The sequence below is a fragment of the Cricetulus griseus genome, chromosome X (assembly GCF_003668045.3).
Source record: "Cricetulus griseus strain 17A/GY chromosome X, alternate assembly CriGri-PICRH-1.0, whole genome shotgun sequence".
Taxonomy (NCBI): Eukaryota; Metazoa; Chordata; class Mammalia; order Rodentia; family Cricetidae; genus Cricetulus; species Cricetulus griseus.
In genome coordinates, this window is record NC_048604.1 from 58397598 (window position 1) to 58412140 (window position 14543).

General features: G+C 33.7%; 1 protein-coding gene across 1 annotated transcript in view; it reads right to left on the reverse strand.

The window, feature by feature from the left end:
• Positions 1 to 14543, reverse strand: part of Dach2 (dachshund family transcription factor 2) — a 483871-nt gene that overhangs the window by 92374 nt on the left and 376954 nt on the right. Inside the window, exons 5-6 of the mRNA XM_035449724.1 lie at positions 14364 to 14522; positions 522 to 694 (exon numbers count right to left, since the gene is read on the reverse strand). Of these exons, the coding sequence (XP_035305615.1) occupies positions 522 to 694; positions 14364 to 14522 (332 nt within the window). The remainder of the gene's footprint in view (positions 1 to 521; positions 695 to 14363; positions 14523 to 14543) is intronic.

The window sequence follows — 14543 nt, forward strand, 5'->3', positions numbered from 1 at the left end:
GATAAATAGATTAGAACAATACTGTGAATTTCATTTTACAGTTGAAAACTACATTTAAGAGAGTGAGCTTTCATAATTCAGGTTATTCAATCAATCAGTGCAAAATAGAATTGGGACCAAAGCCTTTCTAAGTATAAGTACAGTAGTGTTAAGAATATCTTATAAATTCCTCCCAAAGTTCAAAAAATGTACAGTGTTTGCATTGCCTCATCCCACAAATGAGAATGTGCTTTCCATCACCCTCTACCCTGTGATTACTTTGGCTGCACATCCTATATACTGTGCATTTGATTTCAAGTCACAAGACTTGATTAAAGCGAGATCTGTGGCAGTAGAAAGAAAACAAACCCAAACAATAACAAAATCTGGCAGGCCTAGTAAGAAACCAGATTCAAAAACATTGCACAGTGATGGAGTTAATGATTTATGTATTATTACTGACGATTTAGTGGTACTACTGATATTTATAAAAGCTTGTATATAATTGATACCTTTGTCTTCTTCAGAATAGTGATTCCTACCTTTATAACAGAAGCACCAGCTCTGGAGAGTGGACTGTGAATCTGAGCTGCAGCAGCCATGTTGGCAATAGTATTGAGATGATTCATCTGATTCATTGCCATGGCAACGGATGCAGGAGGTAAGCTGACTGGAAGTAGGGGATGAGGCATCATCATAAATGGCAGATCCAGACCTAAAAGAGACAGTGTTCATTAAAGTTGTTATGTTATGGTGCTATGAAGGTTTTCTAAAGCATCTTCATCCAATAGTATTAGCATTTTATACTTTAATGTATGATAGTGACATTTTGGACCATCAATAGAATCAGTAAGATTTTACAATGTTTAATATCTTTAAAAAATCTTCCTATGTTAACATAATTTCTATTATGTCACTTTATTTAACAGACTTAATAGGTGACTTAATAAGGCAGAATACATATTTGCCTAAGGTTCAAATTATTAAAGAAAACAATACTTCAATAAAAGGAATGCTTATAACTGCAATTTTAAATCTTTGTTAATAAAGAATAAGTATCATGTTAAAACACAACCCACTTTACATTTTTGTCACAAATGTCAATGCACTTTAATTTTACCAGGAATTCAATTCTTTAAATTTTGAAAGTTTAATAAATTTTCATGTGTCTTATGTATCTTAAAGAATAACTCTCAAATGTTATGCATTCTATTTGTGATAGTCATAGACAGGTCATTAGGTAAAATGTTGTAAACTAAAATAGTTGTCTGCTTAAAGCTTCTCAAGTTGGCAGACTTTAAATCCATCTTTGAACAGATACAAGACAAAGTTAGAATAACTATATTAATATTATCATTTTAAAATATACTTAAAATTGTTGTGCTACACTAATTTTCCTATTTTGGACAGAGCTCAAAAACAATATTCTTTAATATATGTTATAAAATATCATTACTTATATTTTTACAATTAATTATGGCCTATGGAAATATTATTATAGCTAGCACTCATATTGATCCTTTGTACAATAACAAAATACTAATATCTGGTTTTGCTCTCTGTCATTCTTTCATTTTTCTTTCTTATCATAAAAAGGATCAAGAAGACATTGATATCTAATTTATCAAAACATTAGTAATAGTAATACTATACACTCAAACATGTGATTCAGGAAACTATTTTCTCCCATTCTGAGAATGCATATGTTTTACATAAAATTTTAAAGTGAAATCCAACTTAATTAGAGGCAGAAAGGAAGATCTGGTGAGTTATTTGAGGTGTATATTCTGAATTCAAGTGTGATGGTTGATTTAAAACTGTTAGGAAGTACACAGAGAGCCTAAGGTAGCAAAACACACTTCCAAATTTCAGGCTTTTGCAACACTAAAGTGAATATTGCAATTTTAAAATCTTCCTAAATAATGAATACACCTGCCCCCAATGTTTCTTTTGAAGACAGCCATAAAATGCAGTCACTAGAGCTGCCCAGGGGCTAAAAGAAGCCCAGAAATTTAAATTATATATGAAAGTCAAAGAGAAGGAATGTTTTTGGACTCCTTATGATTATATGGCACAAAAGATACATTAAAAGTCCCTATCCATATTTGCTGACAGCATTCAACTTTTAAATACATTTTAGGAACAATTTAGCACACTAATATATTAACTATAAAAGATTTTTCTTTGGATTACTAAATTAGAGAAGTCTAAGCAGAAGGCTAACCACATTGAATTTAAAATGGCCTTCTCTACTATATGCATTTATTTTTTTCTCAATGGGATAGTAAAAATGAGTCTTTATTATAGAGTAAAGGATTTACCAGCTTACAATCCACACTGCCAGGGAAGCTAGTAAACCAGGAGGACATTAAGAAAGACATACATGGTCCCCTGGAGAAGGGGAAAGGGAAAAGATCTCCTGAGCAAATTGGGAGTATGGGAGGAGGGGAGAGGGAACTAGGAGAATGAGAAGGGGAGAAGAGGAGGGGTGAGGAAGACATGATGGGGTAGGGAGGTTGTGCTGGGGGAAGAACAGAAGAGAGCAAGATAAGAGATAACATAATAGAGGGAGACATTATAGGTTCAAAGAGAAATCAGGCACTAGGGAAATGTCTGGAGAGCTACAAAGATGACACCAACTAACAATCTAAGCAACAGAGGAGAGGTTACCTCAAATGCTCTCTCTTGATAATGAGATTGATGACTAATTCATATGCCATCGTATAGCCTTCAACCAGCAGCTGGTGGAAGTAGAAACAGACACCCACAGCTAAACACTGAACTGATTTGTCATCCAGTAGCAGAGAAGGAGTGATGAGCAAAGGTGTCCATACTAGGCTGGTGAAACCCACAGAACAGCTGACCTCAATAAGGGAGAGCTCTCGGTCCCCAGACTGATAGCTGGGAAACCATCATGGGACTGATCCAGACCCCATGAATGTGGGTGTCAGTGAGGAGACCTCGGAAATCTATGGGGCTCCTTGTAGTGGATAAGTACTTATCTCTAGCATAGGAATTGACTCTGGGAGCCCATCCCACATAGAGGGATACTCCTTGAGTATAGACACAAGGGGGCTGGCCTAGGCCCTATCCCAAAGGATATGACATACTTTGAAGACCCTCTATGAAAGGCATCACGCTCCCTGGAGAGCAGAAATGGTATGGGATAGGTAAAGTATTAGTTGCGGAGGGAGAGGAGGAGGGAAGGGAGAGGGACCTGGGATTAACATGTAAAATAACCTTCTTTTTAATAAAAGTAAAAATGAGTCTGTATTTCAACTGACAATTTCTTTCTAATACATTGTATATAATCTATAATAATCTTGGGAAGTTATTGTTCCTGAGTTTACTTTTTAAGCATTTAATTATAGATTGATATATAAACAGTTGTATAATTATGGGTAAAAAGTGAAACCATAATGATGTATTTAATGTGGAAAGCAAACATTCAACATATTCATCTGTTTAAATACTTATAATTCTGAAGTGTATTATGCTAAATGAAATAAACTAGACACACAAAGATCACATTATCTTTCCTATATGTGGAAACTCAAAGTAGAATTATCTTGTTAGTCATAGAAAATTACTTGCACATACATGTGTTTATATACTTTGCTCATATATTTTAAGCTATTGTGATAGAGTATTTAATAACATATGATAATTAATTAGTATTTAACTTTATCCTAAAAACCGTTCCCTAATTTTTCATATAGCAAGGATCAGTAACCTTAAAAGGCTCTCTCCACAAATTCAATATCATTTTAGAGCATGATTCTTTTTTATATACACAGTAATCACAAATTAAGCTATAGAATAAATATTGGTATCAATGACTTCCTTTATTATTATTTAACAAGCTTTAGTTAAATTTACACTTCCCTTAATGATGCAATAATCTTTTATCATTTTCATATGATATTCCAGCATCACCCAGACAACATCTGCCCACATCAAGAAATTTGCTTACTTGAAGTTCAATTGACATACAAACTATAAACAGAATTTAGCGGTCAATTGATAGTTTTAAAATACAATTTATCAAATATTTTAAATAACTATGAAGGACTTAAAAGTAACACTTTTAGAGCCTGAACTGAAATAGCTAATTATCCATAGACTATAATTCCTTGAACACCAAGCTAAAAATTACAGGCCCGTTATGCATGCAAAACATATATGCAAATATTAAATGATTTCAGTAAACCTTCTAAACTGGAAACATTAAATTAAACCCAATTGCATATAACACTCAAGCAATGGAGACCATTTAATGTATGGGCCACATATGTACATAGACTTAATATCATGGTAATGAAGTTAAATCTGAGTTTTAAAAAAAATCTAAGTTAACATGAAGAATATGAGATGTTCTATCAGTGAATACTTGTGCTTTTAGAGTCATCATTTCTAGGCATCTGAGTCCTAAATATATGTAGCTGTGCATCCTGTGAATTTTTAGTGGAGCTGTAAAAAACATAGTTTCTTTCTGTTTTAGAAATCCCAAGCAAGTGTGTCTATTCTGTTTAATTCTACAGATTAAAATTCCTTTATGGTAGCTTAATACTCTTATTGCCACTTGTAAGACAATACTATATGGTGAGGAGTAGGCATTTTCATATTGACTCATCAATACATTTGGCCATGGTTGAGCTCTTCTCTCTATTTACATTCCTTTCAAATATTACCTGCTGCAGTAAGTAGCAGGTTCTGTTGATTTACTATATGTTCTCAAGCTGTCATCACTGTGCTGTGTATGTTTGGACTGTACTGTCTGCTGCAGTATTGAAGGGGTAAAAGAAACTTAATTTAGGATGAAGATTAACATTTGCTGTTATGGGATACTGAGAAAACTTTGAGACAGCTTTTACTTAACTTGAAAATAATATAATTTCCTAGTGATATTTTTAAATATGTCTTTAAAAATGAATATAGTAGTTCTCTGATTTCTACCGTTGATGGTTCCTTTAAATATTAAATTTGAACAGTTAGAACCTGCTCACCACACTATTCCTATAAAATGTTTATGATACATGTCTTAAGGACAAAAAGTAAAGACATTGGCAAGACTATTTTTATAGTTAATTTGTAATAAGCTCTAGACTCTGAATAAAACATTACAAATTCCTACACCTTTACAAAAATTATCAAAATGACTTTTCTCATCCTTGTTAACAACAAGGATATAACACAAGCTATTATCAGCACCATTTCTACTCTATTCTAGCAACTACTAGCATTTCTATATAAAGTCCTGCACCATCTCTTCCTAGTCATGAATGGTGCGAACTTTAGTAATACTCCAGTTTTCCTTTAAACATGAGAACACTTTGTTCCAGTTCATGTTTGTTGATTTCTATAGAATCTTCCCATTTCTATGGTGATATCATACTGCAGTCCCTTCAATGACAATTTCTAATGTCCCTGGTTATTCTTCCTAAGCCATTTCACTTACTACTCCTCCACTCCAATTTGTATACTTCCAATGGCTACTTACTACCACAAGAATAAAGCAGAAATTCCACAAATTTGATTATTACATTGCTAGTTTTGATATCTCATTATGTTTTGGCATGCACTCTTCACTGTATCCCCACAATACTCTTTGTATTTCTCTACAGATGAAACTCACAATAGCATTATACCACATAGATGACTTTCTCTGGAATTGTATCTCTAAGCCAACAACAGAATTACTTTTTTTCATAACAACCCATTTTATTTGTCCCCATTTTATTTTTTATATTTATTTATTTTTCGTTTGATTGAGTGTTTGTTTGTTCTCTCAGTAGATTTGGAACCTGTCCTGTCACCAGGCTGTCCTTGAACTAACAGAGATCTCTGCCTGCATCTGCCTCCTGAGTGCTGGGATTAAAGGTGTATACTACCGCTGCCTGGAAGAAAACAATTGTTTAAAAATGAAATCTAATTTTATTAAAGGATAATTTGCTTCTCACAGTGGCAAACCCACTTATTTCTTGTCCAATGAGAGTGGTCATTCATGAAAACAACCAACAACAATACAGACTATACAGCTTGTATTTAAGTTGTTATGCATATATGCACATATAGAGGGGAGAAAGTGATAAAATTCTATGTCAATTCAAAACATTAAAAGACTATTTTAGAGCATTTTTAGGCTCATAGAAAATGTAAATGGAAAAATTTTCCATACAGTACCCCTACTATGCCTGCACAAACAGCTAGCCTTCTTATTAGTTTCTTACATTACTGTAGTATACTGTTACCATCCGCATATCATTACTTCTAAATTATTACTCATGAAATTTCATAGTTTATAATAGAATTCACTTTTTGGACTACACATCACCAGTATTCAAAATGTGTAATATCTTGTATCTATGATTTTTGTATCATACAGAATAATTCCAATACTTCAAAAAACCACACAGTGCTTTTCTTGTAAACTTTCTATTCTACTCAACCTCTGACAAGTACTGATCTTTGTCCTGTCTGTATAGATTTGCTTTTCCCTAATGTCATATAGTCAGGTTCATGCATTATTTAGCCTTTGAAGATGCTTTGTTTTTCTTACAAATGTGCACATAAAGCTCTGAATTCTATTTAAGGAATGCTGGGCTATGTATTTTTATTTATACTATTCCATAACACATATTATCATAGTTATTTGACCCATTCACCAATTTCAAAATATCTTGGCTGCTTTCAATATTTAGCAATTATAAATCAAGTTGTCACAAGCTTTAAATATGTAAGTGTTTGTAGATGTTTCAGATTCATTGGTACAAATACAAACATTTTAATTTGGTTGGTAAAATGTACCAAAAATGACTTCTAAAGTTACTGTGCTGGTTTCCATTTCTCCCAGAAGTGAAGCATTTTCTTGATGGTTCACAATTCTGTAAGCAGATTATGTTTGACAGTTTTGGACTTTACATATTCTAATGGCTGTATAAGAACATCTCATTTTAGCTTACAAATCCCTAATGACATACGATGTAAAATTACTTTCATAAGTTTATTTTCCACCCGTATATTTTCTTTTCTTCTTTTTTTTCTTTTTGACACAGGGTTTCTCTGTATTGCTTTGGAGCCTGTCCTAGAACTCACTCTGTAGACCAGACAGGCCTCTAACTCACAGAGATCCTCCTGCAGCTACCTCCCAAAAGCAGGGATTAAAGGCATGTACCACCAATGCCCAGGCTCCATATATTTTCTTTAATGAAATTTCTATTCGTGTCTCTATGTTTTAATTGTTTTTAAATGTATGATTATGAAGCTATGTACATATTTTATCAGTTTTTAGCACATATGTATGGGGGAAAAATATATCTCCACTCTATGGATGTTCTTTATAATTCTGTTGTGTGTTCAAGAGCAGATTTGAATTTTATATAAACACATTTATCAATTATTTTTATTTAGTGCTCAGATCTTTGCTATTGTATGTAAAATATATTACTGTATCCAAAACCCCCTAGAAATTTTTGTGAATCTATCTTCTATTATTTTCATTGTTTTGGTCTTTGTGCTTACAACTGTGATCATTCTTAGTTAATTTTTGTTAAGATTGTACGGTCCTGTTTTCAAGTCAATGATTAATTTTTGCATGGGGATTTCCACTTTCTCAGTGTCATTTGCTAAAAGAACTACTCTATTCATTTCTGTGTTTTCTCCTTCACTAAATAATAACTGGATGACATGTATGCAGGCACATTTTTGACTATATTATTCTATACTTTTAAACCACAAGGTACGATACTCTCAATCCACTGACTAGGTTAGTCTTCTCCATTGCATTGGCTCCTTTTGAGACCTGATTTCTGTATCCACATTAAAATAGTTTGTGAATATGCACAACCATGATTATATTGAACCAGCACTTTACATTGGAAAGAATTGACATTAAAATGCTAATAAGTCTTTTTATTCACGAACATAGAATGACCATTTGTATAATGTTCGGTGTTTTATCATACATTTCTACTTTATTTTCTATAGATCTAATATATGCTATCATGTTTGCAAATAAGTATCTCAACAATTTTGCTTATGTAAAAATATATTTTTTATTTTAGATTGAAATGGTTTATTGATAGAACATAGGAAAGCAACAGAGTTTATATTAAATTTTTTTACCCTGAAATCTTACCTTATTAGACAAAGGAAAATATTGTGAATTCTTTGGTCTGTTTTTCCATAGACAAACATGTCATTTTAGAAAAGGTAAGTTCCCTTTTTTCAATCAATATTATTTTTACATTTCTTGGTCAAATGCTTGTATATTATTGAAGATTTTTGCATTTAATTCATAGAGATATTGAGGTATAATTCCTTTTTAATGTGAAGCTATTGATTTTACCATATGACCAATGGTAACCTCATAGAATATGTTAGAATGCCCTTTGATTTCTATATTATTGAAGAGATTATAGATACATACTGAAAATTTTTCTTAACATTTAATATTCTGCTGTGAATACATCTTGACCTGGTATTATATGTTTCATAAGAATACTAATTTTATATTATATATTAAATTCCTTTAATGTATTATGTACACTTTTTAGATTATTTAGTCCATCTTGGAATAGAATTTCTAAAGTGTATCATTCAAAAAATTGCATCTAGGATATAAAATATATGATAGTTCAGAATATTTTTCTATTATCACATAATGATGACCCCGTTTCTGATATTAAAATAGCATGTCTTCTTTCTTTTTCTTAACCATCTGAGAGGTCTATAAGTGTCATTGATATTGTTAAAGGATTAGCTTTCACTTCAATTGCTCATTGAAACTAAATTTCTGTTTTTAATTTCACCAACTAGTACAATATTATTTATTAAATGTTTCCAAGTTACTTTGGATTCATTCAATTTATCTTTTTGTAGGAGAAAGTTCAGACATGACCTGGCAGTCAGTCTACTTGGTACACTGCACTTCTAAATAAGAAGCATGGCTTATCATGCTTCTGGATTTTCCCAGAATTCAGAACACTTAATGTGCTAACCAATCACAGTTGATAGGCTTCCTTGATATAAGTGGTTGTGAACATGCAATAAAGTGGAAGCTTTTCCCTGAAACTGTCTCCAGAATAGTTCATCTCTACATCCTTCACCAACCCACAGGTATTGCTGACTTGCTGGGGGATGTGGCTACGGTAATGATTGCCAGGGCATCTTTTTTTAGTTTTCTAACCTGGAATATTCATTATTTTATATCTTTCTTGTTTTTTACACATTATTTCTCTACTATAAATTTATCTCTCAGCACAATTTATGTCATAGCACCAATGTTTTGCTAATTGGTATTTCCACTTTTTATATTTTCATTTTGGTCTTAGTCAATTGATTCATACTGTATTGCAAGTCAATTTTCTGCTACTGTTTTGTGCTTTAATTCTTTATGAATGATGCATTTTATAAGATTTTATTTCTTTAAACATGCTAATGTGAATTTTGTGACCCATAATGTGTTTATTTGCCTCCTAGGTGCTGAGATTAAAGGAGTGAGCCACCACTGCTCAGCTAGATGATTGCCGGTGAAGAAGGGCAGCTGGACCAGTGTGGAGACTGAGAGAGTAATATTTATTATTTATTTTTACCCTTTTTTTCTTTTATGTTTTTTATTTTTATAATCTTCTCTTGTGGCTGCTGCTAGTCTTGTTGCATTTTGCTCAGTCAGTAGATGATTTCATGGGAGCAAGTTCATCATTAAGTGAAAGCAAAAAGCATTCACGTCTAGAGTGCCATTAGGACTCATGAATCAGTTACTATATTTTAATTGGCCAATTCAGGCAATTTCCATGAAAAGTGGTTACTAACCTAATTTAAGTAGCCTCAACTTCTAATTTTATTTGTTGTTTTAATGTTTTCTTAATCCCTTTTAACACATAGTCCATTTAGGTTGCCTTCTTTAGTTTTAATGGAACAATTTAGATACAATTTATAACAATTTCACTCCCCTCTCTCTGTGTAGTCTCTCCTCTCCCTCTCATGTCAATTATAGTTAATTTTAGTATTTGGCTTAGGCAGTTTTAAATTTAAATTTAATGATTTTTTTTTAGATTTTCATACATGAGTTCTGTATTTGAAACATCTCTCTTCCTCTCTCTCCCCTCCAACTCCTCCCATATCCCCTCAAATACATTATCTCTACCTCTTTAATTACACACACACATACACACACACACACACACACACACACACACACACACACACACACACACACCACACACACACACAAACACACACACACACACACGCATACATATAGTCTGCTGAGTACGATTATTGTTGCTAATATGTGGGTGTGTTTATGGCTAATGGCTTGGCTTAGAATAAACTGTCAGGGGGCCCATCTCTGAAGAGGTTTTCATGTAGATTTAGAACTCATCTAAATGTACTGGAAAAAATTACTGTATAAACATATGGATTGTACAGGTATCATATAAAAAGAGTATTCTCAAATCTTTTTTCCTAAGCTGGGTGTTGGTGGCACATGCCTTTAATCCCAGCACTCCGGAGGCAGATGCAGGCAGATCTCTGTGAGTTCACAGCCAGCCTGGTCTCCAGAGTGAGTGCCAGGATAGGCTCCAAAGATACACAGAGAGACCCTGTCTTGAAAAACCAAAAAAAAAAAAAGAAAAGAAAAAAGAAAACTCCTTTCCTAGGGTTAAAAAAACACTACATAATACATAAAAGGAATTGAATATATAACATATAACATATAATTAGTATTGTTTGTTTGTTTAGACCAGTAGTGTTTTTTTTAACCCTAGGTCCCCAGATTTTCTAATCTCAGATTCTGGGTTATTCAAGTAGTTTCAGGTATTGGTTCCAATGAATGGTGTGGGCTTTAAATCAAATCAGATATATTTTGGTGGTTGGTTACTCCCACAAATTTTGTGCCATCATTTCCCTAGCATATCTTCTAGGCCAGTAACCATTTTAAATCAAAGAGTTTGTGGAAGGGTAGTGTGCAGAGTACTTTCTTGGTACCAAAGGTACTAACACTTAGGGGGGAGGCTTTCTTTAGGCACCAGTTCAATTTCTCATGTTCAATGAGTAGTATGAGTGTTGTCTTCATGAATAGTGATTTGTTATCAGTTTGTAGAGAGCAATTTATAGTCTTGTCAACAAAATGATTGGAGATTCTCATGAAACCCTTTGGGCATCAATTGAATTAGATATAACTCGATCATGGTCTTGAAAGCCTCATTTGGTGACAGGAGATATCCAATTGGGACTCTGTCTACCCCATTATTTGGCAATTTCATTTAGATCACCTTCATAAATGTATGAAGTTTCAGGAAGTTTCTACTATATTAGGCTTTCCTACCATCTTTTAAATTGCCCTTAATTTGAGCTGTCTCTCCCCATATTCCCTGGTCACACCTTCTTCCCTTTCTCTCCCCCAGTTAATCCTCCCATTCCAATCTACCCACATTCTAGTTGTAACTATCTATTCTAATTCCCTTCCCTAGGAACATCTATGCCTTCTTCTATTGTATACCTGCCCAAGTCCGTTGCTCTATATCTATAACTATATGCATTATAGTTATATATGCCCAAGTCCGTTGCTCTATATCTATAACTATATGCATTATAGATGAATTATCATTGACTTAACAGCTAATTGCCACATAAGCGAATATACACATTGTCTTTCTAGGTTTGAGTTAACTCACAGAAAATAACTTTTCTAGTTTTATTTAACTTTGAGTTTCATGATTTTACTTTTTAAAATGGATAAGTAATGTTCCATTGTGCAGTGTACTATGTTTTCATTGTCCATTCATCTGTTGAGGGACATCAAATTTCCAGTTTCTAGCTATTACATATAGAGCAGCAATATACATTGTTAAGCAAGTGTTTCATAAAGAAAATTGGTCTGTAATTAACTTTCTTGTTGGGCCTTTATATGGTTTGGGTATCATGGTAATTTTGGCCTCATAAAATGAATTGAACAATGTTCCCCTTGTGAATAGTTTGTGGAATAATTTAGGAGTATTGTCATTAACTTGTCTTTCATTTGGGAAATTTCTAGTCACTAATTTCAGGTTCACAGATTACACAGAATTCAATGAAAGTTATTCTTCATAATGTTTTGGGGACTTTCTCATTTCTAGTGTATCTTTTAACTCTTTTTAATTTTTTAATCTGTATTTAAATCTTCTGTATTTTTTATATTGTGTCACTTTCCCATTATCTAATCACATTAATCAATCATTTTAAATGGTTAGTTGTTACTTTAAAAAATACCTGCTATATCTGAAATTAGTATTGTTGGTTCCTCTGTTTCTTTAAACTATATTTTATTTCATGTAGATATATTGTAGATGTGCTTGCACACATGTATGTTGAGGTCAGGGGTCAAAATCTACTGCTTTCTTCAGTATCTCTCCACCTCAGTTTTTGAAACATGATTTTTCACTGACTAGAGCTCACTGATTCTGTTAGATGAGCTTAAGAAGATTTTCAAGTGGAGATGGCAGGCTGACCAACCCATCAACTAGCCAGGCCCAGATCCAGGGTTATGAGTTGGCCCATACCAACAATGCTAGAACATGTGAAGGGGTGGGTCCTGCAGACACAAAGCTGCAGAATCTCCATGATACAAGACAACAACAGGATAACCAAGAGGAGTCCAAATGATGGCCAAACATTGATATTGTAGAGGCCTGGAACCAGACCAATGACACTTTGAAATAAACACATGCAAGGGTTTACTTTGTGATTCAGTGTGTTCCACTACATGTTCCATGATGAGGTTGATTTTTCTTTTCTTTTTTCTCTTAAATTTTATTTTATTTCATTTCATTTTGGGGGGTTGCAAGGGCAGTGGGAAGATAGGAGGGGACAGGAAAATGAATGGTATGGAAATGCATGACGTGAAAGACACAAAGAATAGATAAAAAGAAATTTCAAAGAAAAGAAGAGCTTCAAGAAAAAATTTGAAAAAAAAAGAAATCTATGGGGCCCCTGGTAGTAGATCAGATACTATACTTATCCCTAGTATAGGAATGGACTTTGGGAGCCCATTCCACATAGAGGGATACTCCCTCATCCTATACTCACTGGGGAGGGCCTAGGACCTCTCCCAAAGGATATGATAGATTCTGAAGACAGCCCATGGAAGGTCTCACCCTCCCTGGGGAGCAGAAATGGTATGGGATACGTAGGGTGTTAATGTGGGGCAGGGGAGGAGGTGAGGGAGGGTGAACTAGGATTGACATGTAAAACAATCTAAACTGTTTCTAATTTAAATTAAAAAATGAGAAAAAAAAGAAACCAAGTGTCTCTGCTCTCATCCTATGGAGTGTTCAGATTACAGATACACCACATGCTCAGTTTTGTAATGTGATCTAGGGATCTACATTCATGTTCTCAACATATCATAACAGGCATTTTAGCTACTGAGCATTTTTTTCATAAGGTGTTTTCTGTGTTTGGTTCTCAAAAGTCCCAAACGATATATCAGGCTGAGAAAACTATGTCTTTAGGGAACTGATTTAGGTTGAATGGGATTTGAGTTTAAATCTGTTAGGTATTCAATTTTTCCCTAGTGTTCTTTTTTCTATAATCCAGATGTATTTTTTTCTCTCTAGAGAATTCATAATACATAGTACATGAAGCCTTTGGTTCTTTCAGCTATAATAAACTACTACTATACAAGGCCCTTACTCTAGTAATGGTATATGATAAGGGAAGACTATTTCAAAGGTTTAAGGCAGGAATAAACTAGGAAAAGAAATAATAGGACTCTTCTACAGGAATTCTGGTTTACAAGAAATGTAGAATTTTTACCCAAGTAACTTGATGGAACACCTATTTTACAGCAGAAAGATTTAAGAGTATTTGAATCCCATGTAAAAACATCTATGTAGGAACTTGCACAGGTCATCTACATTCACTATTCCTAAGAACTATTAATGATTGATTTACATAGTAAATATTCCATGCAAATAATTATTAATATATTTACCTTTGTCAATTTTAGCACATAGAATAACCTGAAGTATATTTCCATCACTTGCTTTGATCTGTAGACACTGCTTGATGACTTCTCCAAAGTAACATGATGTTATATGATTTTGAAAAACATGAATTTTAAATACAAGTCCATATGGGCCTCATCAAAATTCCTTACTACTCTGCTTCACAACCTCACACATACTTACATATTTTTATTTTCCTCTGCTACTATGCCTGCCCAGTTATCTGTACAACCTGAATTCCATATTTTCAAAGAAATTACTCTATTTCTTCCCAGGGTTCTGAAATGTTACAATATGTGGAAGAGAAATAGCCTAAGCATTGTCATTCCAAGGGATCTGGAAGGTCTTGCCCTGTATTTTTTCTCACAGGAAATTTGGTCAGAATAGTATACGTACGATTGCTTAGCAGGTGATTCTGCTGAAGTGGATTGAGAGTAGGAGCACCCCCAAGGCTGGTCTGGCCAGCTAGTGCTGCCTGAGCAATTCCATGTTGAGATCCAGGAGCAGCAAGTGGAGATTGTATCTTATCTTTATCCCAGGAGGATTCACTTCCACCTGGAAAAGAGTATTGAAATG